Source organism: Tursiops truncatus, chromosome 16 (assembly GCF_011762595.2).
Source record: "Tursiops truncatus isolate mTurTru1 chromosome 16, mTurTru1.mat.Y, whole genome shotgun sequence".
NCBI lineage: Eukaryota > Metazoa > Chordata > Mammalia > Artiodactyla > Delphinidae > Tursiops > Tursiops truncatus.
Window position 1 is genome coordinate 30,346,135 of NC_047049.1, and position 26,185 is coordinate 30,372,319.

Below are 26,185 nucleotides of genomic sequence, written 5' to 3' on the forward strand. Positions count from 1 at the left end.
TGTTTCTCACCTTGTTCCTCAGCATCTTTCTGGCTCTTAATTCTCTTAGGGAAAGTGTTCATTAGGAGCATCTTCTGTTACTTTAAAGCAACAGTGGTCCCAAGATGTTTAGTGAGTTTCTCTCCAGGACTGTGGGAGAGGAAGATGACCCCTTGCTCCTTGGCCCTGCCTTCTCTGACCCGCGTCTTTTCCCGCTCAGTGGGCAGCTCTGCGAGACCCCTCCCCGCCCGCCTGCCCCCAGGAGCCCCTGTGAGGGGACTGAGTGCCAGAATGGGGCCAACTGTGTGGACCAGGGCAGCCAGCCCGTGTGCCAGTGCCTCCCGGGCTTTGGCGGCCCCGAGTGTGAGAAGTTGCTCAGTGTCAACTTCGTGGATCGGGACACTTACCTACAGTTCACCGACCTGCAGAACTGGCCACGGGCCAACATCACACTGCAGGTGCGTGCCCAGGGTGTGTGTCACAGAGGGTGGTCCGGCAGCAGGGGACCCTGGCCTCAGGTCAGAGTATCGGGACAGCTGGGAGCACCCTGTGTTAGTCAAAACTCTTTGGATGTGGGTATCAGGATCTCAGCTTGAGCTAGTTTAAGCACAGTCGGAAAGGTTATTGGGTCACAAAACCAGTCTCAGGGAAGGGCAGGGGTGGAGGTGGTCTCATGGGTGACTGGATCCGGAAAACCAAACTTACCAGGATCCTCTCCCACCATCTCTTGTCTCAAAGACTCCCCTCAGCTTCAGCCTCCAATGCTGCAGACTGGCTTTCTCTATGTAGCTGGAACACGGCCACAGCTAGCGCTGGGAGCCCTTATTTTCCATTTATGTCTTGAATTCCATCCGAGAACATCGTTATGTTGAGGGATAAAGAAGCAAGTTCTACTTCAGCAGCATTGTTTGCTAAATGTTTCTTGGGGAGGGACAGCGGATTGCATTGCACTTCACAGGAAAAGAAATTAAACTCTTCTTTAGTCATCCCTGTTCCCCAAATTCCATTCCTTATCCCAACTGCCACATCTTTCTTCTCTCCTTTATTTGTCCTCTTCTCCTTCTTTTCTCTCAGAACCTTTCAGCCTCTCAAACATGCCCACTCTGCTCTCCTTCCCTTGATCACCTCTCATAAATTCTATCCACTACACTGTCCACACAGCAAGACCACAGCTAGCCTAACTGCTCAACAGAATAAAACTCACCAAAACCCAGCCATTGCCTCAGGCACATCCTTGGAGAGGCTCAGTTTATTCCACTATCCCCACCGCAGGCTCTTCCCCGATAGCTCTAGTTGGACAACAGTCAGCAACCTCGGATCGGAGAAGATCTCCGATTGGCCTGCCTCAGGTCACATGCCCATCCCTGAACCAACTACTGAGTCCAGGGAGATGGGGTGCCGTGGTCCAGACTGGGCCGTGTGCCAGCTCTACAGACCAGGGGGTCAGGGTCTTTACCAGGAGAGGAACAAGGCAGGAAACAAAGATCATGGCTCCTACAGCAGCATAGAGGCATCTCCCTCCCAAGGCACAGCTCCAGCTTTTGCTCGCATGGCTCCAGTGACAGGTGCTACCTTCCAGGTTTGGGTGGCTCTGGCTGTTGGAGAGTCTTCCTGAATCTGTCCTCTGTAGGTCCCGTCCTGGCCCCAAGGCAGCTCCCTGAGGCCCACAGAACAGGATACCCCACATCCTGTCTAACCGTCCTCTCTGGGCAGGTGGTCCCAAGCTGTCTTACCTCCTGGCACAGAGTTTCCAGGCCTCAGCTGGCCCATCTGCCCTCCCCTGCCTGGCCCTGGCCAGACCGGCTGTGGATGGAATTGGAGTGGGGTGGGGGTGGGGGTGGGGTGGGGCTGCCAGCCTGGGACAGCGCCCCCTGGAGGATGTTTCCCTTGGGCAGGCAGGGGAGGACTGTTCTGCACACATTTCTCTTTTAATTGTGGGTCCTCCGTCTGCCCCGCCCGCCAGCCTGTGCTGCTGCTGCGTGGGGTGGGGTGGGAGAGAAAGTGCCGTTGCCATAGGTCTCCACAGCAGAGGACAATGGGATCCTGCTGTACAATGGGGACAGCGACCACATCGCGGTGGAGCTCTACCAGGGCCATGTGCGTGTCAGCTGTGACCCGGGCAGCTACCCCAGCTCTGCCATCTACAGGTACGGAGGCCTTCTTCAGGCCCCCCAGGGGGCTGCCAGGGAGGGGTCTCCTGAGCCAAGAGCAGGTGGTTATCGGCACTACCAGAGACCTGGGCTGCCCAAGCAGAAAGGGCATTCAGACCACCGAGTCCAGCCCCATGCTGGGTCCGAGGCTCCCTGGGGCCTGAGCAGTGGCCCCATCCTTCCCTGTCCCACAACCGCCACACAGGGAGCTCCTCAGTGGGGAGGGGAGGCTGATTAGTTGGTAACCCCTGCCCCAAACTTCTCAGCTTTCCTGAGAGAGTGCCCAAAGGGGAGCAGGAGGGACCAGGTCAGAGGCCATCAAGTCCCCACAGTCCCCTCTGTTAGATATTTGGTTTCTTGGGAATCAGCTGCTGGACCAGTGGCCTTTCTGGGGAAGTGCCTAGGCGGGGATGGGTCCAGCTGAAGGCCATTCCCTGGGGCGGCGGCACCCCATCTTCTTCCAGTGCCGAGACGATCAACGATGGGCAGTTCCACACCGTTGAGCTGGTCACCTTTGACCAGATGGTGAATCTCTCCATCGATGGCGGCAGCCCCATGACCATGGACAACTTCGGCAAACACTATACACTAAACAGCGAGGCGCCCCTCTATGTGGGAGGTGAGGACCTGGCCTGGGTGGAGCTGCAGCTGGCCCTCCCCGGGCCACTCCATCAGGTGGTAGCAACAGACATTCCAGGTGGGGCCTCTGTTGCTCTCTGGCCTGAGCCTTGCGAGGCTCAGGAGAACAGCCCTGTGGGGGACATTCCAAGGTGGCAGTGGGGGAGGATGCTAGTGAATGGCCGAGCTGCTGGCGGACTGTCCACCTTGCCTAGAGCCCGCACTGCTCTCTGCCCAGCCCAGACTGACAAAGAAGGATGGGAATGTGGGTTGAGCTTGAGGCCAGGCTGGGAGGGGGCCTGGACTTTCCCAGCCATCTTTTGCACGGTAGGCACCTTTCCTCTTGGCTTAGGGCCAGAAGGGGCTTGTCAGTTGTTCAGGGTCCATTCTCGGGTCCCTCAGAGGCCCAGGCATGGACTCCCTGCTTCAACTGGGTACCTCCGAGCTGGACTCACAGGCTTTGTGGCTAGATGACCCCATCCAGCACCCGAGAACATTTCTAGGTCTCGATGAGACAGGTGTCTAGATGCAGTGGGGCCGCCTCAGTGCTGCAGAGGGTCTTGCCGAGACCTCGGCCAGGAGGGTGTGAGAGATGAGCCCTGGATTCTAATCCCAGCTCTGCTGTTTACTAGTTGTGCAACTTTGCGCAGGTCCCTGAGCACTGAAATCGAAGGGGTTTCAGCAACTCCGACGTCAGAGGGCTGCTGTGAAGGGATGACCACAAAAGTGGGGGACAAAGTGCCGTACACTTGAGTTCTGGGCCCAAGTCCTTTGCTGCTTTTGGGGTCTCTGGGAGGTAAAAGCTGGTGTTCTGGGCAGGAGCCCTGGGTGAGGGCGGCCAGACTCAGGCACCCAGAGCATCACTTGTCAGCTGGCTGCTGCCAGGCCTGGCACCCCCAGGCTCTGATCACAGAGGAAGCAGCTTTTCCGTTTCTTCTGGGAAAGGAGTCTGGACCCTCCAAGGTGGCAAAAGACATTGGCCTAGAGTTGCAGAGACTGAAGGACAGATGCCGAGGGCAAGAGGGAACACTGTAGAGATGCCCAGTGGACCTCAGAGGTGGGTGCCAGGCAGGGTTTGAGCCTAACTCAGCCCAGCTCTGCCCCCTCCCCTCCACTCCAGGGATGCCAGTGGATGTGAATTCGGCTGCCTTCCGCCTGTGGCAGATCCTCAATGGCACGAGCTTCCACGGTTGCATCCGAAACCTGTACATCAACAACGAGTTGCAGGACTTCACCAAGACGAGGATGAAGCCAGGGGTGGTGCCAGGCTGCGAGCCCTGCCGGAAGCTCTACTGCCTGCATGGTATCTGCCAGCCCAATGCCACACCAGGGCCCGTGTGCCACTGCGAGGCCGGCTGGGAGGGCCTGCACTGCGACCAGCCAGCCGACGGCCCCTGCCATGGCCACAAGTGAGCCTGGGCTGGGCTCAGGGAACCCTCCCCCACTGCCCACCTGCAGGTTCCCTTCCCTTCCCTGCACGTTCCACTTCCCCATGGTGAGGAAAGACTGTCTTTAAACTCCAAAATTGGAACATGTGGCCTAACACAGGGTTTTATTAATTTTTTCTGGCTTTCAGTTTTTATTAACAGGAAAAGGACCCTAGGGACAAACAGAGAATCACATTTTGCTCCCTTTGTTTCAATTCTGGGAACAGAATAAGACCCTGTGAAGCCCGAGGCTGGGGGTGTGGGCGCCCTCGGGGGGGCTCGGATTGGCTGTGGCCTGTCCTCACAGCGCCTTTTCTTTGTCCCCTGCAGGTGTGTCCACGGGAAGTGCATGCCTCTAGATGCTCTTTCCTACAGCTGCCAGTGCCAGGATGGGTACTCGGGGGCCCTGTGCAACCAGGCTGGGGCACCTGCAGACCCCTGTGGGGGCCTGAGGTGCCTGCACGGCCACTGCCAGGCCTCAGCCACCAAGGGGGCACACTGTGTGTGTCACCCCGGCTTTTCGGGCGAGCTGTGCGAGCAAGGTCAGGGGCCCCCCTCCTGACATGCCCTCTCCAGGGTCCCTCCCCACAACGTGCTTTAGTGACTTTTCTTTTTCCCAACCTCAGCAACCCCTCCGTGCCCCCTCTCCCCTCCTGCACCTTGGGCTGCTATTGGGCTGTAGCGCCCCCAATCCCCTGGGCTCTGAGCCCCACCCCCGGACAGATGCCCATCTCTCCCTGGCCCAGCTTGACCTGTAGCCCCTTTATCTGGGCTAAGTGCCCCTTCTGCCTGGGGTCTCTCCTTACAGAAGAGACCACCAGAGTAACAGCATCTTGGCCACATCACTTAGGGACCTGGAGAGCAGCAGGAAGTCTGAGAGTTGGGGACCCTTCCCAGGTCCTCCTGGCTTCAATTTCTTCTCTGATGTCATCGCCTCCCAGGCTTCCAGCCACCTCTTGCACTCCTCTGGAGGCCACTGTACCCTGACAGCCCAATCTGTCCTGGGGGGCCTTGGCAGCTAGAAAGTTCTTCCTTTTCACTGACCTCACTGTGGGCCCAGGAGGAAGCGTGTGCATGTGCATGTCTGGCAGTGAGGAGGTGGGGATGGAGGTGGGGTCCCAGGATGCTGCCCCACCCTCCTCCTCCTCCTCCTTTTTCTCCTCCTCCTGCCTCCCCAGGGGCAGCACTGGCCTATGGGTGTGCCCTGAGGCTTTCTCTTGGTGTCTGTCCCATCCAGAGTCCGAGTGCCGGGGGGACCCTGTCCGGGACTTTCACCAGGTCCAGAGGGGCTATGCCATCTGCCAGACCACGCGCCCGCTGTCGTGGGTGGAGTGCCGGGGCTCATGCCCCGGCCAGGGCTGCTGCCAGGGCCTGCGGCTGAAGCGGAGGAAGTTCACCTTTGAGTGCAGCGACGGGACCTCTTTTGCCGAGGAGGTGGAGAAGCCCACCAAGTGTGGCTGTGCCTTCTGCGCTTAGCGCCCGGCGTGGATGGGGAGGGGAGGGGAGAGGGCGGGCGAGGGGGCGCGGCCGCAGCGCAGACCGAATGGCCGGCAGCTGGGCTGGGGTGCGGGCCATCACCACGACGACGCCTGGGCTACCGGCCCTCCCGTGGGGGGGGGGGGGGCAGCCAGAACCACCTTTCTAAAGCAAACGGCGCCGCAGCTTGGGGCGGGGCGGGTGGGCGTGGCCCGGGCCGCAGCCCGCCCTCTCCGGAAGTGCCTTGCACAAATAGGCGCTTAATAAACATTTGTTGAATGAATGTGTGCGTGAGGTCAGGCCAAGAAGTGCAGAATAGTGACACCTCCTCCTTGCCTGCTACCTGGGTCTGAAGATCGGACTGCCCCTTCCCAAACCAGCCTTGCCCTCTCACCTGTGGCCTGTGCGGGTCCCAGAAGCCCCTTGCCCCCCTGCAGATAACCTTGACGTACTCTCAGCCTGCGCTGGGGCAGCCGGCCTGGCTCTCAGCTTCTGCTGCTGCAGCGTCTGCTGGCAGTAGGCCAGGCTGCGAAGGGGAAGGGCCCCCTCCTGCTGGCCAGGAAGGGACCAAGCCCTGCCCCCTGGGCTGCCTGGCAGTGCTGCAGCCACTGCTTGCTTGGGAACGGGCCAGGGGGTGGAGGTGGTTTTAGGACCAGACCTCTGAATCCCAGAGTTATGGGACGAGCATTGTAATATCAAGGAGGGTGCTCATGCGGAGGAAACCACCGCTGGGACTGCTTAGCGGGGGGACGCCACCAGCAAAAAGGACAGAGAGCTTCTGGTTCCAACTGAATAAACATCACCACCTCCAGACACTAGCCACCAAGGGGCATTGGTCCTGGGCTTCCCCAGCCATTAGCCAGCCATCAGCTTCTAGCTAGCAGGGGGACTTGGGGTGTAGGGGGCTTGGGCTAGGCTGCCAAGCCAAGGAGGGGTCTCCTCCCATGTAGACGGGGTTCAGATCACCTCATGCCGCAGACCAGTAGGGAGCCGTGGTCCAGACATCAGGAAACCTCCGCTGGCTCTGTCACTCTGGGCAAACTTCTTCCTCATGGGCCTCAGTCTCCTCAGCTATCAAATGGGGAGATGGGGGTGAGCACTGTAGACCCTCCCACTGTGGCTCCAGGAGGGAAGCTGGAAGAGTTAGAAGATCTACTTTCATTAATCACGTCAAGTATTCATGTGCCTAACCGGGGCTGGGTACTGCGGGTGTTCTCCCCTCACGGACAGATGGGACTGACTACAGAACATCACAGGAGCGACCTGTGGTGCCTGGGAAGGATGCCTGGGAAGGGATCTGAGGCGAGTGAGGGCTCCAACCACAGACACCGGCCCAGGCCAGGGCTGCTCACTCCAAGTGTTTGCAAGGAAGGAGTCAGTGTCTGAAGAGTCATCGAACATGTGGCCGTGTGACTACAAATGCTTCTCTTCCATGCAGAATGAAAACGCAGAAAGATGATCTTTGTGCCTAAATAGCGAGCTGGCTGGAAGGAAGATAGGTCACACTCTCCTGTCCCGGTGTCTCCCCAAGAGTGTGTGCCCCTGGGGGATCCTGGGGGGCAAGGAGGGTGAGCATGTCCCTGTCCTGGCTCCTTCCATCTGCAAACAGAAGGCAGGGTCAGGGGAGAGTGTTGTGTTGGGGCTGAGGTGGCCTTGTGCTTGGGGGCAGCAGGCGGAGCCCTTGATACCGAGTATCCCGGAGCCTCCTACGACTGTGCGCGCCTGGTGTGCTCCACTACCCTGGGACTCAGGCCAGTGAGTTTGAGTCCTGGGCCCCCTGTAACGGGAAGAGGACCCTGCCCTGTCCACCTGGGGAGGTGTCCTGAAGGCTGGATCTGCCCCTCACCAGGGGCCAGGCTCTATTTTCTTGGAACTCTGAGCAAGGCCACAGCACCCCTCACACATGGACAGCAGCCTGGGCCTCGAGGGGCTTCTCCTAGGGCTGCACAGCACCCGTCTCTTACCTAGACTTTCTGGGCCCCTGCGGGCACCAGGACAGCAGCCAGCACCAGGCTGGGTAGGAAGGAAAGCTCAAGTGTAGCTAGCCTGCCCCTTCCACGGAACCCACCAACCCTGAGACACATACCTTCCCCTGGCCACCACCATTCCTCACTGACCTGCAGAAACCGTTTCCTGGGCTTGAGGGGCGATGTCTGGCAGGACCTCTTTGCTCTGCAGAAGTGGAAAGGGCACCTGCAGACAGGTACTGGCTGCCAGGAGTCCTGCACTCCCAGTGCCATGGGTTTGGGAGGGCAGAGGATGGAGTGTTTGTTTGCAGGGAGCACCCTGCGAGCTTGCTGCCACCGCTGTCCACCCCTCCACAGCACCCCACGCCCCAGCCCAGCTCCATACTCACCCTTGGTCGAGCCAGAAGACTGGGATACACCACAAGGGTGAGGGCAGCAAGGGGCCGAGAGACCCATGGGCCCCAGGATCAAGTTTTCCTCAACTGAACCACCAACCCGAAAGTTGCTAAGGAACTGGATCACCACACACCTTGCCTGTTCCCGTTTGGGCCTGCCGAGTCCCAGAAGAAGGCTGCCGCGAAATCATCTGAGAAACCATTTCCAAGCCTTGCCACCCCTTTGGTAAAGACTCCAGCTCACTCGGACGTCGTCCTCGGCTGGTTCTACTGAAGAGACACAAGCAGGGCAAGTCCCAAAGCTGCTGCTGCTTTGGCAGCACTGCAGGCGACAGTGGCCCCGGCTCCCTGTGCGGGCGTCAGGAAACGGAAAAGCCTGGACTTTGTCTCTTCTTTGCCTGCTGTTAGCCTAACCATGAAAGTATCTCTTTACACAGAATACTTAACAGATTCTAATATATATTTGTATTTCATTTTGTTATAGTATTTTTATATGTTAAAGTCAACATCCAGTGTCTTGCTTCGCTTTTCAGATGCTATGTAGTTGTGACATTTGGTTTGGTTTGGGGTGGGGGGGTTCTGTAGTCTTGTTTGGATCACTCTTTTAAAGAGACTGGTTTAGAACAAGCCCCTGGGGGAGCCACACCTGCCCTGTCCTGAGACGTGTTATTTTAGAACATGTTGGATATTGTCTGTTGTCTCCCTGTGAACATGAAATTGATTCACTCAGGTTCTGCCTTTGTTGATCTCTTTTTCTGCATCAAGGATGAGCCCAGGGCTGCTGACACACAACCTCGCACGGGCGAGAGTTTCTGCGCTGCCCATAAACCAGCCACAATCCAGGCATGGAGCCCAGACACAGCACATGTAGGGTATCTGCCCTTGGAACTCTCTAGCCTTCCTGAAGTGGCAAAGGAGGCTTGTTCCTCCTGAAGAAGGAAGGGGAGGTCTGGGGGGGGTGTGGCTTAGTCATAGCTCCCTGGGGATGTCAGTGTGAGAACAGAGCCTGACACGGCACAGCACACACGGATCTGGGGAGGCTGTCCATCCTCACTTCTCTCCAAGGGTCACACCCACGTTTTGTAAGTTTGTGTACAGAGCCCTGCCCATATTTAACATGGTTCTACTATGACTTCAGACCACAGAATTGCACTCAAATTGAGCTTTGTAGGATGAGTGACCTCAGTGTCTTGGTGAGGCCAGGCCCTGGCAGTGAGGCTGGGCAAGCCCCCTGACACCAAGGGGACCCCGCTGGCCCTCCTCTGATGCAGGACCATAAACTGATTTCCCGCTCGTGGTGACGGTCACATATGCCACACCTTAACAGCACATGGTCACCTTGAAAGTGGGCAGTGATGGTAACTGCAGTGCCTTCAAAGCAATGAGGGATTTGGGAGCAAATGTAATGAACCAGGTAGAGGACAGAAAACAGGTTAAAATAGGGTTGTAAGCTCAAGAGTCTGGAGAGGCCAGTAGGTTACTTACCTAAATGAATCACGTTGGCGCATGCCCTTCAGCCCACCATTTGTACTGCCACTTCTGATAAAGCAGCAGGGATAGAGACCTGGTTCCCTACTGTAAAGAGCAAGGGACAAATGGTAAATGAGGCAGACTGTGATGACCTGAAGGGTGAGCTTTCCAATCTACCCAGCTTCAATTGATTCTTACCACGCACTAATTTTGTCAGATCTTCATTATCTTTTTTTAAAAGAGAAGCTAGAAATCAATTTTTATGTAAACACTCAGTTTTAAAATATTGTTTTTTAAACACTGGCTAAATAAAACACAACTGTCAGCCACCAGTCTGCAACCTGAGTTACAGTAAAGTAAGTGGCACATTTCAGTTACAAGGAAATATCTAGCCAAGGGAATGGGCATAGCAGGGCTTGGCTGGGGGGTGGAGGGAGTCGAAGGGATGCCCAGGCTTCCAACTAGAGTTGCCACACTTCCCTGCATCTCTATCACCCCTCTGTCCTGAGCCCTGAGAGTTCATTTTAGAGATGTCCCCTCACCCCAAGCCAGTCTGCATCTCTCATGTCAGATTCCAGTTATTCTACCACAGGATGAATATTGGAGGAAAAGAGGTCTATCTCAACAACGAAAAGTCCTCATCTGGAACAAGACAGTTCTCCAAATTCAAATTAAGAAGGGCGGCCTGACTGCCAGCTGCAGGGTTATTTCCATCGGGTGGAGTTCTGCATGTCAATGGCCACTGTCAGATGAACTTGTTAATGAAATTGTGGCCGATTCCACAGGAATCACTGGCTCACTGGATCCCTAAATAGACTCACCTCCAGGAGAGTTGAAAGAATATAACGAAAGGGGTCATGGATCAAGTAAATGGAAGGATTTCCTGCCACACCCCAACATGGGCTCCAGAAAGCTGGGGTGCTGTGCACATCCCCCCTCATCTAGCAGTGGCATACCTGAGGTCAGAAGCGCGGATCCAGTTGCTCCTTGCACCTCAGGATGAAGCACCGGCACCTTCCCAATTCTGCCATGCGAACTCCCAAGGATCATCCATTGTGTTTTCTATTCCCTGAAGTCAGGCGTAACTCACAAAATGGCCACAGATCTACCAAACGATGTTCCTTTAAGTCCCAACACCAGTGGCCGAGGCAAAAGTAGTAAGAAGTATTGCTTTTCGGTTCCTTCTGGCAACTTAACAACTTTGCCGCAGGCTACAAGTTGAATGCTGGGCTTCAACGCGTTCTGTACCCTCTCCAGTAACTACACAAACACACTTTAATATCAAAGAAGTTTAATACGCTGCAATAAAATAAGCGCCTAGGAAAAGCTCATGGAATAGATGTCAATATTAGAGAAATCCCACCCACACATCCTCTAGCTCCATAACCCAACCCTCAAAACCAAACTAGAAAATCTGAAACAACAAAGGAAATCCTTCCAAGCTTGGATTTCAGTGAGGGCCCCTTTACCAATAACAAGAACACAGTTTCCTACATGGTCTAATAGGAAAGTAAAACACAGAAGCACAAAAAGTCCACAAGATTTCAATATTTAAGAGACTTGGTACATATTCAAAGTTAAAATAACTCCAACTTTTATAGCTATACATATTGTTTTAAAGCAACTTAATATATTTTAAATCTCATATATACACTCTCAAAGGTTCTTCAGGTGAGGTATGTAAACATTGTCTAATGAAAAATTTTCAATGTTTCAAACCAACAAATTCACAGCATACATTGAATTTTCTTCCATAAAAGACACAGTATTTTCCTACACTCACTAACATAGTGGAAGTCCAGGCCCAAGGGATACATGCTGACCATCCGGATTACCGTTTGCAGAAATCCTCATTTCACTACTTTTGACAAGACCGCCTTCACACGGGTCAGGATCACACACTTGGTACCAGGAAGGAGCTAGGCCCTCTGAAGACTCTGTCCTTGGGCATCTGGATCGCTGGCTAAGACTCACAAGACAGCAAAAAGGAGCACGTCTGAACAACTACGAGATTGACCTCGGCAATGACAACACTGGGAAGAACCAGAAAGACCTTTACAGGAACGGTAGAGATTCATCTTAGAGCTCCCTGGATCCACAGCCGGATCAGCAGCCCTGCCCTAAACTCATTCTGAAGGCTGTGGCCTGAAACCAATAAAAACCCAACACGGCACCTGAGCTTCAGTTAAATTGCATGGGCCTCCTATGACCCCCTGGCCTCTCAAAGGCATTAACTCTAGCCTAAAAGTAGGACCCTGGGCTGTGCTTTTCATACAGGTTGGGGTTGAATTTCTTAATATCATAATACGTATGGGAAAATAATGCCATGAGTTCACGAAGATGACCAGTGCCTGCACACAGGCACCGGCCAATGACCTGGGAGGAGCTCAATTTTGAAAACTACTTGTTCCCTGAGGGTAAACAGCAGGCTTCTATTGAGATTACGTGAGGCTAATAAAGGGATTCTTTATTACAAGGCCGTAAGACTCGGGAGCCTCAGGGCGGAATTCTATTTTACCCCACATAATCTATAACGCACCCCCGCCCTCCCCCCACCACAAGAAGTAGTCACCTTCCCCAAGACACAACATAGGTCCGCTTCTTTCCCCTTGCTTGCTTCAGGCTCAGCAATGGAAAGTTTTATCCTAATGCACCCACTTCAATCTAAAAAAACACTAGTGAAAAATTCCAAACACCATCATAAATACAAAAGAGAAGACATATTCCAAAAGCCTAAAAAACTACATTATTCTATTAATGGTTATCTGGGTGTGGGGTATTTTTCATAAAGTTCAGGACGGTCACAAGGAGAGGCTGCTAAACAGCTTAGAAATCTGTTGGGCTGAACACGCTGGGACGCTTGGAGAGGCAACTGCCCTCTTTGCATGAACCTAAATGATTTAACCCCAGACACGGAGGGGGCCCTCTGTGTCAAACTCAGGCACAGAGGAGGAGTACAGGAAATGGGCTAGCTCTTAAAGGTAGCTCAGATACAGTCAAAGGACTTTTTATTGGCCATTTACATTTTTAATGTGAAAGGTTCTTACACTTACGCTACAGCCAAATGCGTTTTGCCTCAGCTAGATTCTGTAAACCCTACAAATTCATGGAAAATTGATAATTTTTCAGTCTCTATGCCCAAGTTTTGATGTGTCTGGTGCTGGCAGATTTCTCATCCATCGCTAGTGTCGTATGATGTGAAGGAGCGTGCAGACAAACAGAAGCAAAAATTCAAGTACAGCAACCTCTCCAGCAAAGGCAAGAGGTCTTAGCAAGAGCTGTTCTACCCCCACCCTATCCTCTGAGACAAGGGCTAACGCAGAGCCCGGAATAAATGCTATTACCTAGAATCTTATTGCTTACAGGCAACACATCAGAAAGAAAACCTGGAAATCTGCTCTGCAGGTCTGGGGGCTGACCACTGACCGGTTTATCATGTGTGTGTGTGTGTGTGTGTGTGTGTGTATAAAATATATTATATATATATATATTATATATATATATATAATATACAATATATAACATAACCAGATGAGAAGAGGGAACGATTAAAGCTTGGATTTGATGTAACATTACAGATCAAATGCCCCAAACAGCTCTCAACCTGCTGGTTTTTGTTCTTTCTCCATGTGTGAACTGTGTTATGAAAGGAAGTCCACTGCTCAAAATATATTCTTCTACAATACTACAATGCAAACCAACATCACTCAGAACATGAATCTGTACACAGCACATGTAATAAATATTTTTTTAAAACTATTTACAACATTATTTCTCGTGAACATTTAGATGAGAGCAAAGTTTATTTCTTCCTGCAAAGGTTAAAAAAGTTCTGACTGTCTAGTTCAGTGCTAAATTCCCTGGCACCTAGTTACCCTTTCACATTTCATCTTAAAATCAGATTTGCTTACAAATAGCATCTGAAAAAAACATTCTCCAGCATTACTGTTCAAGTGTCTTCCTCATTTGTTTAGAAAAGACAAAGGGAGGCCATAAGTAAATATGCTAATTATGGTTCAAATGGATGACACAAACCCCTGTGTGTCCAGTCCCAAGCTCACCGCAGTCCTGGAGCTGCAGTTCTCAGTCCAGCCAGCCGGGCAGAATGAGAATCGTGACTCAGACAGGGGTGCCCAGGAATGGGGCACAGGGAAGAGGAACCTGATGGGAAAGCATTAGTTCCGTTACATTTACAGGTGCTGAATTGCAGACCAGGACTCCTGAGAAGTAAAGCTGCACACATCTTAGAGCAGATGACCTCACTGTGTACCATCAGTTATAGGTGGGCTGGCCCATATCTGCACAGATGCTGAGAGAGGGAGGAGGCAGCGAGCTGAGGCGCTCAGTACTCAGTCAAGGTGCAGGAGGAAACGTGCTTATCTCCCGTGGTTAACGAGAGTGGGAACAGGTGTCTTTCACGAAGGTGAGAAAGACTAAAATACATCTTAATGCTTTCTTTAGGCAACCAGTGGTTTCTCCATATCCCACAGGTATAGGTTTGGATTTCCTTGGGGTTACAACTAAGGCTCATCTCCCTGCACAGGATGTTGAAATCTACAGCTGAATGTACCAACTGTGTATGCAAAAAGTGGGCTGCTAGAGGCCCCGATGCCACACCTGGTGCAGCCACAAAAATTGTGGGAGACCCACTTTGTTCTGGGATGGGGTGACAGTGGGGATTGTGCTCAGGTTCCCAATCCAGTTGCATCTGCCCCAATACAGTGAGGGCTTCAAGGCTCACCCTTCTGCCTTCACTATGTTGTTTGGGGGTTCAGTGGCCGAGCATTGTAGCTGGGGAGGATGGGTTCTCTAGAAAGAAAACTTTTTTGGAAAGCCCTTTTGACATTAATTTTTTTTGTTTGTTAAAATAAATACTTTCTATAGAAGCATTTGAACAGGAAAATACCACTATTTACACAGTGAAATAAATTTCACAGTGGTGTGTATAAATACGTATTATATATATGTATTTGAAATCATAGTCACATAGTCTTCTAGAACTATTAAGAATGCAGAAATCACTGGTGAAACTTATAACCTTAAGCTATAGTGGCTCTAAAACTAATCCCTACCTGTGGTATAAATATACAAAATTATGCAAATCTTGTTTGTATAGCATCTCTTACACAAACTAGCTCCCAAATTCTACAGATTTAGCTACAAGACGACATGAAGTGTAGATTACAGAAAACGATTTGAGTGAGAAAGTTGGTAAGGTGACTACATTTGGACCCAATGGCTAACTATGGGAAGAAAAATAGTTATGAAAAGAAATGCTTCTAATACAACATATATATGTTCAGTGACGCACTTGAAAGGTAGGAGACTTCCCAGAGGCCTCCTGGAAGGGGGCTTGGGGCATAAGCAGAAGAGGGAAGAGGCAAGGTGCCAAAGGTGGGTCCTCAAAATGAGGTGAGTTAGGCCTGACCAGGAGCGGGCTTCACTGGCCAGGCCAGAGAGCTCTGAACTTCGGTCTAAAGCTGCTGGTGGGCTGACAAGGTGCCATTGACATGCTGGTATTTTTAAGAGAGCTGAGGATGGGTAATCTGGATTAGAGGTTCAGACAGGTAAAAAGACCAGCCATTTATATTCACAAGTAATGACCGAAGCTTGGGGAGTGATAAACTTGCAAATATACTGTACATGAATATACTGTATAGCTTCTGGGGGTGAAACTAACATGCTCTCTGCCTGCCGGGAGAGGCACTATTCTAGGCTTTAAGTTCATGAGGAAATCCGTTTGTGTTGAGCACTGCTGTAGGGGAATATCTCTCCATGAGAGTCAAGTTCACCCTGACTCATAAACATGAAGACAACTGTAGTACTTTTAGTTTAAAAGACTTTGTACTTTTAGCTTTAACTAGTTATCCTAGTAGATCAGATTGAATGTCCACGATTCAACAAATAATCCACAGAGATATTTTTTTTTCTCTAATACACAAGCGTTAGTCAGGAATAATGTGGAACAGCAGCTGTGTGCTAACATCAAACAGGCAGAAACCGTGAAATCTAAAAGGAAAGAGATGTTGCAATGCTGCACTACATAAAAAAATAAGTTTGTGCTTAACTGGCCACACAATCTGATCTTGAATGACATATTGCAAGGGCCAGTAAACCTTTTCTTTAAAGGGTCAGGTAGTAAATAGCTTATATTTTAGGCTGTGTGGGCCACATGGGGTCTCTTTACTCTTTTTTTTTTTTTTAACATAACCCTTAAAAAACAAGGTACAATGCACTCCTCCAATCCTGGTATATTATAAAACCATGGGCAAGTGGTTCTTTTTTTAATAAGCAATCTACTTCCATGTGGCCTGCCTACGGGGCACCTCATGTTAAATGGAATGGTCCTAGGCAGGCGAGAGGGCCTCTGTGTCACTTTGCTCACTGGCGAGCATAACCGCACACCTGCCCCTCTGAGCACTAACATAAACCACCAGGGCTCTGGGAAAACGATCAGACAAAGGGAAGGTAATGCAAGGAACTGGCCAGCTGTGGCTCAATTCCAAGGGCAGAAGCATGAGCAAGGATGCCTGCAAGGTGACTCAGGTGGTTCCCTGGGTCCCCAGTATAGCATGGCAAGCAGCATCAGAGAGCTCTGGGCTTCTGCCTGAGCATGAAAGTATCTTTAAGTGAAGGAGGTCAGACTTTCATGCCTTCCAATCCGTCCACTGTAGAATACAGCAGTTTGTTCTGACATTTCAAGGCATGAACTATATCGAAGGCTGTCTCAAAAGGCTTCCCATAATTCTGCTTGTATTAAATACAATCATCTTTTTATTTTCTCTTTCTCCCTGAAAAGGACTTGGGAGCAAGCCTGGGGTAGAGTATTTACTGCTGGGATGTGAGGATTGCCTAGCTGATGCCTTACATAGACATGATTTCATACTCAGAAAAATTTCCAATATTCCAGTGGATACCGAGCCATAAGAAGATAAAAATTCATAGTTAAGAATTCAAAATGATAATTATGTTTCAAAACAAAAGGAACAGTCACTGTTTTAGAGCCACTGAGAAACAGATCCTTGAGTTTTGGGGGAGGGGGAAGACAAAACCTTGGCAGTTGACAGGATTTAATCTAACCATCCACAACTTCTCAGTCACACTCAGGTTCTAATAGGCTCCAATTTTCTATCAGTCTTTCTAAAGCACTTCAAGCCTCTATCTTTCAGTTGCCGGCGTGCCTTTAATAGAATTATTTTGAAAGAAGAGTAGGTGACTGAAAAAAGTTATCAGTGCCAATATATTTTTTATTTTCCTAGAAGCTGGCCAAAAATATTACATAATAAACAATGCCTTGGGTTTATGATTGGACTTTGTTTCCTCTCTGTGAAAAGGCTTTTCCATATCTAAATGTAAGGTTCAGAAAACTGAACGTCCACCTAAAGTTGTCTCAACTAATTTTGAAAGAAACAAAATTTGGCTTACTTTAGTAATAAACAAGAGTGAAGCCAGAGTCAGGTCTATGATAAAAACTGAATGAAAGGAGAGGCCCAGGCCACATCATGTTAGAACTCTGCATTCCTAGCTGCTCATGGATTCTGACTCCAGAGGTTAAGGTGGCCTCGATTTGGCCACAGTGATGGGTGATCCTAACAGGATGTAAGGCTAAGGTAGCTCAGGTTTCAGGAGATGGTATCTGATGTGCTGTGGCAATATAATGTGTCTTTTTTGTAGCAAGAAAAAATAAAGACACGTAAAAAGAACAAAATTGAGGTAAGATAAGGAGGAAGGAGAAGAAAAGAAGAAGACAGGCGAAGAGGCAGAAGAAAGGAGAAGATAAACCAGGGAAGCTTTTTTATCCTGAAAAAAAGGTTTTCTCAGGCATGGGTCAGCAAACTTTTTCTTAAAGGTCCAGGTAGTAAATATTTTAGGCTTTTGTGGGTCATGTGGTCTCTGTTGCAGATGCCCAACTCTGCTGGAAAGCAGCCAGAGACAATACATAAACAAATGGGAGTGGCTGTGTTCCAAAAACCTCTTATTTACCAAAGAATGACCAGCCCACAGTTCGCAGACCTGTGAAAGATCATCTGTCGGCCAAATGAGACCCTGCATGGGCTGACCTAAAACCAAAAGGAGTGGGTGTGGCAACTTGGGCCAGTACCTTGGGAAACTCCAGCCCAGTCCCAGGGGCAGTGACAAGACCCCGACTCACTGAGGGTGACACTACGGCATCTCCAGCTTGCCTCACATAGCATGTTGCCCTTTCCTACTTGGCTCTTAGGTCCATTGATCAACAGGCAAACTGCCCACAAATGATGGTGACAGCTTCAGTCATCACTACAGAATTCATCACAAGGGAGAAAAGAGTCCAAACTTCAATTCAAAATGACCGTCTTGAAGTGATGTTTTACTGATAACCTATCTGAACAGTGAGAAATTCACCTGCACAGTATGTGATGCGCAGAGGATCCTATTAAAAGCACCACCTTTGTGAAAGGATGACTAACACCTATCTATACTATGCAGGAACAATGAGGCACGAAACCCACAGCCTAAGATTATTTTTTAAATAAGGCTGGTGTAGAAGTCTTTAATGAAGTACAGACACAACAGAATTGGCCTACCTAAGGGAGCCAAGGGACTAGCAACTGCAGGTTAACAGACATTAATAACATTTGTATATAAGAAGCCTCAAGAGTACAACAAAGGTTCGTGGCCTTCCTGCTGCGCTGCAAGATTGCTACACGTCTGAGGAAGTGCTAGGGGTGAGGCTCTGGACCCCAACTGAGGGTACAGTCTCCATGCTGTCCTCCCAAACCCAGGGAGCCTCAGGGGATAGAAAATGGGAGCTAGAAATGGGTCTCCTGAAGAGGGCTCATCTCTGGGGAGCTATGGTAGAGCTTCAGTGATTGCTTCCCAGGCGTCTTCCAGCTCCTCCAGAAGCTTAGAGGAAATACCAGTGTTCTCTGGTCATCAACATCAGCTCCAACGTCACTTCACTGAGCACAGGCCCAGGAGGAGAATTCCTTTCAAATTTGGAATCCAGAAGGTGGGACAGACTGCCTTTGCATCGAGTGGCAAGCCACACTGTGACAATGGCTATAGGAAGGAGATCTTTGCAAGAGAGGGAAAACAAGGGGAGACTCGAGATGAAACCAAGGCTTGGAGGTGTCTGGGAGACAGGTTTGCCAGCATCTGTTGTAAGTGTAAAAGGGCTTCCAGAGTCGGCCCTCAAGTTTGCTTTTTTTCTTTCTTCTATTAGTAAAGTTAACTGAACAAGCAAAAATGAGATTCAACAAATATAAAAATAATTCTAAACTTTTAAGTGTCTTAATTATGTAGAATCCCAGTCTATTTAAATGTGGTCTACTATAAAGTGTAAGTTGATTTCAAAGATGATCCATTGCATTGTTAGGTGTATAAAATAAATACATAAACATTGATACCTTATCTCAAATGCTGCCTAGAATGGGAGAGAAGGCTGTTATCTTGAAGTAAGCTTTTAAAAATGAAAAAGAACTTAGAAAAGTAATGGAATGAATTATAAATCAGCAACTGGAAAAGTACCACCCACTTACAGCCTCACATCCCTAACCTAATCCAAGCACCCTTACAAGGTAGTCTATATGCAGCTAAGGGGGCACCTTGAACGTATGTACGGGGATCAGCACACCTGACATGGGCAAACCTCCACCGTTTAAGTCACCGCAAAAACAATATCCAGTGACGACTATATGAAAAGATTTTTAAAAACTTTAAAACCACTTTTATAGATTAAACGAACCTACTTAAAACAGGTTAATGCTTCTGTGCAACTTAATGCTGAGAAAGGGTGCCAACATACACACTCAGCAGTTTCATTAATATAGGTAGCTCCTGAATGGCCAAAGTCAAAGATATTAAAAAGAAAGAAAAAGACTCATGGGATAGAGGAGACACCACGAAAAAAAAATCAAGGCTTCATGGAAGATAGTAAACTTCACTATCTATAAAATTCAACACAATGTTCAATTTCCCATGAATCAAATGCTTTTCTCCAGTCCTATCCAATCAGAAGTTTTCATTATATACAGCAAAACTTTAACAGAATGGGTAGAAAACCTGTTTTATCATGATTTGAATGAACTAATGCATGAATAAAGGTACATCTGGGTTTATCCAAACAGATCTGAAGCAATATGAATGGAAACATTTTTAATAAAAAGGAGAGAGTAGCAGCTATTCATACAAGCCTATTCTGGGGAGAGAGCATGTTAGAGAAGCTGGCTGAGGCTTTAGCAACCAAGCCTTACTGGTAGAGTGGCCCAATGGAGATGTCGAGTACACACTATGTTATAATGGAGCAATGTCATAGGCACCAAGGTAAAGCCAATGTACCCATCTTAGGCCTCAAACAACATCAGTTACAAATATTGCAGCTCACACTTTTGAGCCATGAAACAGAGCCTGACATGACAGAGGCCAGTGTAATAGTACAAGTATTAACTGCTACTATGGTGCTAACCAATCAGAAAGGGCACCTACTACTCTAACCATGTACATTTCACATTGGAATACCAACTGAACATTAGCTCCTGGTACAGGGGTGTGTATGGGCACACTGTGAGATGTTGGTGCTCCTTTCTCCAACAGCAAGGCTGCTCTGACCTTTATACAGTTCTGTGTTGTTTACACCCCTCTGAGTCTGGTGCCATAGTGATTTGGGGGATACTCACAGAGACCCTGGGCTACATTGAAGTCATCTGGCATATGCTAATTACTCAGCGCATGAACACCCTATCACACTGCATGGAGAAGAAAGAATTTTACTGTAAAACTGGGCTTGGGAGACATTTGTGGCTTATAACCACATGCAACTGCACCCAAACACACACACACACATCTTAAACTTTTCTATTACTGAAAATAACATTTTGGCTTTCTTTGACTATGGAAGTACTCAGGGCAAGGAAAAAATCAGAATGGTCACTCTTATCCTAATTGTCAAATTACGGCTACAAGATGGAAAAAAGGTCCTAGTTTTGTTTTTTTTTTTCCCCCAAAGTAGGATGAAAACCTCATTCGTGTGCTAGGAATCCTGCAAGGCCAAAAATGAAAAGGATGATAAGAATCAGTAATGCAAATAATTTGGGGGATGTGAATAACATTTAGAGCCCATAAGTCAATATTAACACCTTGTGACTCACCTCTTATCCCATGGGCACATAATTTAGAATACATTTCTTCAAATGACAAAAGATCAGAGATGAGTGACCAACAATGAATATGAATTTTTTAAATGGGATAACAGAAATATTAATCTTTTATAATAATTATAAATTCCCTCTGCACTCTCCACATACCATAAAAATGATTTGGTTTAGCTTTCAAATATCATTTAAACAAACGACACAGAGGGAAGCTCACTGCTGGGGTTTGCAAAGAGGAGCATCTGTTCATGTACAGATACCGCAGGGTGGCTGCTGAAAAGCTACTTTTATGTGCATGATGGTGGTCTTCTCGGCTACAGTACAAGTGCTTGTGCATCAAGTATAAAATACAAGCCTTTAATCACATAGATCAGCTTTTTAGCTTTTGTAAATTTAAAAACAAAAAGGATAAATAAGGCACTGTACTTTTAAAAACTAAAACTGCTTGGTTCCAAGTTTAAAACCCAAGGAACAACCAGAATATAATATATAACTTCCCTTACTCAGCCTCAGAGAAAGACTCTGCAAGTTCCCTTCTCCATCTGAGACGCAATTTCTGACATCTTAAATTGTGGTGTTCTCCATTAACTGCAGATTTGAAAGGCTTGATAAGCTTATAAAAGCAGATTTAGTTAATGCAAAATAAAGGGTTACTTCTATAGAACAGTTTTAACTCTTGAATACTGCCCTTCCAATCACTTTGTATCCATCCGCCTCCGTTTGCTGTGGGAAGAGTCCAGCTTTGCCTTCAGCTTTCGCTTTCTCTGGGCTGCACTGTTCTCTGGGGTTTTCGTCGAGGGTCTGGCCCGAGTCTTTCCACTGCTCTGCTTCCTATTTGTGGCTTTCTGTGGCCTTGAAGAGGACTCACCTGCCCCTTTTTGCTTTGCAGGTTTTGTCACCATCTCCGAGGGGGAGGGCTGGGTAGGTCTTTTGTTTGTATTCTCTTTTTCTTTCCTGGAGGGAGGGCAGCTCTTCCCAGGTGACTTTTTAGGGATCTTCCCTTTCTTCTCTTTCAAAGTCGTCTTTTTGGGCAGTTGGCTGACTCTGTCCCTTGCAGCTGGCTTCTTGGCAGCGGGGGTTCTGGTGGATCCATCAACGTGCTTTTCTTTGCTGGCCTTCATCGCAGCTCCCTTGTCCTTCCTGTCCTGAGTGCTGCCGCCTTCTGTCCTCTTGCGTTTATTCTGAACTTCTGCTTTCGGCGAGATTTCAGACGTCTGCTTCCCTTTCCTTCCCTTCATTCCATCGGTACTCTTGGGCTTAACAGGAAACCCATCTGCACCTACTTGCAGGGCAAGCTTGGGGGACATCAGAGGGTTGATGCAGACACTCTTACAGCTCTGTTTACTTTCCACAGCCGGACCAAATGGGCTTTCCGCTTTCTCGTTCTTGATCAAACGCTGCTGGGCTCTGAGCTTTCCTCGAATGTTGGAGTATTTTCTAAGGATCCGGGTACTGGCAGGGGTAGGCGAGTTTGTGGGAGGATGGCTATTTCGACCTTCCTTGACCTCCTCTATGCTGTCTTCAGGATTGGGGCTGAGGCTAACGTCACTGTCATCCTCTGGCTCCACTTGGTCAGGATCCTCTCGAAATTTAGCCCAGAGCTTCTGTGTTTTCCAATTGTTCCTAGCAGGAGTAGCTCCGGGAAATTTCTTCAAGTGTTTCTTCAAGCGTTCAGCCTGCAGTGAACTGGGGTACAGGCTGGAAGGAGAGTACTTCTGAAGAGGATGCTTGACAGGTGGGATGTCTCCTGGAAGACGAGTATTGAGCTTCTTCACAATTACCAGAGACCGGGTTTCAGTTGTCTCTAAGAACCACTTGCAAACGTTAGATAATTTAAAGTTTGTCATAAACAGCATCTGAACAGGAGAAAACTTTTGAACCTCCAGGGAACCCCGACACTTCCGTGACCTTTTCTTGCTTTTCCAAATTTCCTTCAGCTTATCTGACTTGTTCCTTGCTCTTGGTGTTGGCTGGGCTTCCTTCTCCAGCTGGATCCAGCCCTTCTGAACTTTCATGTACTGGGCGTTGAAGTTGGCGATGAGCTCTTGGTTCTCCTCCTCGGCACACCACTCTACGAACTTTGGCTGGTCGTCCGCCACTGTGTCCACATCATCCTCGTCTAAGGGATCTCCACTCTCTGAAGCTTCATTTTCCTTTGGCATTGTGTTTCCTTGTGCTGCTTCCTTTTCGGAAGTCACTTTTATAGTATCCAAGGAGTCCAGAGAATGAGCATGTCTTAGGTTGTAGGTTGAGGAGGTCAGTCTTGTAAGCCTTGGGACCCATTTTGGGGGCCCAGCAGCGTCATCACTTCTACTACTTGACAATCCAACTGTGCTAGAGAGCACGTCACTGTCGTCATCTTTACGCGGGCTGTCCGCACTATCTATATCATTTACAACCTCTTCTGTCTCTTGTGCAGGAATAGGTCCTGGCTTCTCTTTTGATTGTTCTGGGAACGTACAAGGAATGCTTTCAGAGGGGTCTTGAGTACTGTTCTCACCTAATTTAGACTGAACATAGATTTCCAGTTTCTCTCCAGGCAGGGGCTGGCCAACTGTGGCTAAGGGGTCACTGCTGGGGAAAACACCTTCTTCTTCCCCCTTGACTTCTTTTGCTAGCATGTTTTTAAAAGCCTGCCTGGTGATCATCCCACCTCCTTCGCCCTCCTGCTCAGCATCTTTCCCAGAGGGGTTTTCATTGACATTTGGGTTTTCAGTGTCCTCCAGAGCTTTTGTATGGAAACCTTCAGTCAGGAAGCTCTCAGGTGCTGCCCCACCAGGATACCCTTCTTTTTTAGAACGTTTTGCACCAGGATTTTTAGAAACCTTGATCTCAGCACAAGCAGAGGAAGAATCTGAACTTTGATTTCTTAGGCACCTATCGGCAGAGGAAGGATCTGAAAGTTGACTTCTTAGGCACCTGTCAGAGGCCTCGGGGAATTTTTTACCTTTTTTCTTCTTGTCCAGATTCTCTTCAGGTGAGTCAATGTTTTGATCACACATTTCTTTTTCTGTAGGATGTTTTACATCACCATCCTCTCCCTCGAATTTTCCTGTCCCACCTGGTGCCTCACTTTCCTCAATTTCACTGGGGTTTTCATTAGTCAAAGTGCTGCTTTCCTTCAAGAGTGGGTCAGTATCTAACTCCTGAGTGTCTTCGGTCTCAGCCTCAGTACCGATGCTTTGGTCTTCCTCAGCCTTTCCCAGACTCGTGGGAGGCTCCAAGCCCACTGGGGGACTTTGATTTTCTGAGCACAGAGGACTTTCCTCTCTACTTACTGTTTCAGGAGGGGAACAAGGCCTAGGAACAACATCTTCACTGCCTCCCTCAGAAAGGCTCTCTGTGGAGGGAAGCAGGGGACAGTCTTGGGGTACACTCATCTCCTTTGTATCTAGCAGTTCAACTGGCGGTTGGTCTCGTTCAGGGGAAGATATCCCACTTCCTGTGGGAGCTGAGACCGCGGAGCTGCCTTCTGGAAGATCCTCTTCAGGAAGGTGAGCAGGGAGAGGCCACACTGGGTTGGAGGCTGCTGTCTCCTTTGATCTAGAGGAGCTGCTTGGGTTTGTGTTATTTGTCACAGGGAAAACCTCCGGCTCTTGAGATTCCTTTTCAGACGATGCATCTCTGTCTCCTTCCTTGAGGGAGGTTATTTCTTTACTGGGTTCTTCAGGGCTGTCTTCTCTGGGATGCTGCACAGCTACTGTAGGCTGAGGTGATGAAATGATAAGGGTCTGCTTGGGAGTCACCACGGCCTCTGAGGCCAGTGTCGAGCAGCTGGCTTTTTCTTGGGAGTGTAAATTCCTGGCCAGCGTGCGAACAGTTGGCAGCTCACAGCAATCACCATTGAAAAAGTATCCTCGAGTGCTCTTCCTGGCTGTTTTCCGAGAAGATAACACCGATCGTTGATTCTCAAAGTGGCATTCTGTGATTGGCTGGCTGATATAAACGACATCACATTGGTTATCATAATCGTTTATCCTCAACCCTGACGCCCTTTTACTTTTCCGCGCTGTCTTGATGGAGGCGGAAAGCATCCTGGTTCGTGAATGTCCATTAGACGCTTTGTGTACAGGCGGCATGGGGCTGGGGGCTAACCAACCGTCTTTGGAATGATCAAACTGGCCCTTATCACTGGGCTGTAAATGGTAACCCATTTTATTTCTTCCTAACGAGTGAAGGTGGTTCTCTTGCTTTGGCCTTGAATCTTGTTCACTTGCCTCTAAGTCCTGGCGTAAAGGTGTTTTTGAGCTACACTGTAAAGCATTCTCTTTGTCAGCAGTTCTAGGTGAATTCCCCATAAACCCTGAGTCCCAAGCCTCTTCTGATAAAGCTCTGAATGAATTTCTTTGAGAAACAATACAGCTGTTGCTCTCCTCACTATTCTCAGTCGCCACTTTTACTGCAATTAGATTTTCTACTAAAGCTGAACTCTGCACATGGTCTTTACCATCCTTGCATATTTTCACATCTGTGTCTTGCTCCTGTCCAGTGGTTTGCCCCTCCAAGCTCTTAGAGATGTGGTGGAAGTTTACTGAGGAAGAATTAGATGTAGTGAGGTATCCCAGAGTGGAACTATCCATTGAATTCGGTTTAGTGGTTGGAAGTTCAGAGGAATCTTTTTGGACAACAGTCAAAGTATTCTCTCTTCCATCTACAGAGTTTGTGTCGGGAGGAGGCTCCTTTAGGGCCTGTTCTGTCAAGTGTTGAGGGCTGTGAGAGCCTGATGAGTCTACGAACAACTCTACAGAAGTAGAAGACTTCATGTTGAGACACATAGCATCCTTTTCCTTATGTTTGGTGCCGAGCTGGGCACAGCCAGCATTGCAGGTGGAGGCATCCATTGTTCCAGAATCCGAAGGTCGCAGGTTCTCGGTGCCTGGCTGAGATTCAGTGTACAGATCGTTCAGAACACGAATGAACTGCTTCTGATGATGAGTGCACAGTTTGACCATAAACTTCTCCAGTGGGGACTTCGACTGATTGTTAGAATCTACTGCTATTGCCTCTGCTGAGTTCTCACTAGACAGACAAAAAGAAAGAAGAAATTAGTATGGTTATTTTCCAAAGAACCATTTTTACATTATGAAATTCATCAATGTTACTCATGTTGTACAGAGAATTGACACTCTGGCCAAAGCTGGTTCTAAGGGCCCACATGCTTTTTATTCAATAAATGAGGAGCATTTACTTCATTAAAATATAAGGCCAGCCCTGTTATATTCTCAATTTTTACTGACAACTTTCATCCTTTTTTTTTTTTTTTGCGGTACGTGGGCCTCTCACCCCTGTGGCTTCTCTCGTTGTGGAGCACAGGCTCCGGACGCGCAGGCTCAGTGGCCATGGCTCACGGGCGCAGCCGCTCTGCGGCATGTGGGATCTTCCCAGACTGGGGCACGAACCCGTGTCCCCTGCATCAGCAGGCGGACTCTGAACCACTGTGCCACCAGGGAAGCCCAACTTTCATACTTTTAAAGTGATTATTCACCAATAATTTTTATCTTATAGAGAAGAAATATCATTGAAAAGAAATTTTTCTTCAAAAATTAAAATTTTGGCCACATTATTAACTTCAGT

General features: G+C 48.8%; 2 protein-coding genes across 14 annotated transcripts in view; one reads left to right on the top strand and one right to left on the bottom strand.

The window, feature by feature from the left end:
- Positions 1-5,826, top strand: part of SLIT1 (slit guidance ligand 1) — a 169,389-nt gene extending 163,563 nt beyond the window's left edge. Inside the window, exons 32-37 of the mRNA XM_033842299.2 lie at positions 200-437; positions 1,996-2,126; positions 2,594-2,748; positions 3,868-4,156; positions 4,505-4,716; positions 5,412-5,826. Coding sequence (XP_033698190.2) covers positions 200-437; positions 1,996-2,126; positions 2,594-2,748; positions 3,868-4,156; positions 4,505-4,716; positions 5,412-5,650 — 1,264 coding nt within the window. The 3' untranslated portion in view covers positions 5,651-5,826. The remainder of the gene's footprint in view (positions 1-199; positions 438-1,995; positions 2,127-2,593; positions 2,749-3,867; positions 4,157-4,504; positions 4,717-5,411) is intronic.
- A 4,930-nt stretch (positions 5,827-10,756) lies between these two features.
- Positions 10,757-26,185, bottom strand: part of LCOR (ligand dependent nuclear receptor corepressor) — a 136,425-nt gene continuing 120,996 nt past the window's right edge. For all 13 annotated transcript variants that reach the window (XM_073794129.1, XM_033842295.2, XM_073794128.1 and 10 more), the window contains one exon: positions 10,757-25,630. In XM_073794129.1, the coding sequence (XP_073650230.1) occupies positions 21,307-25,630 (4,324 nt within the window). In that variant the 3' untranslated portion in view covers positions 10,757-21,306. The remainder of the gene's footprint in view (positions 25,631-26,185) is intronic.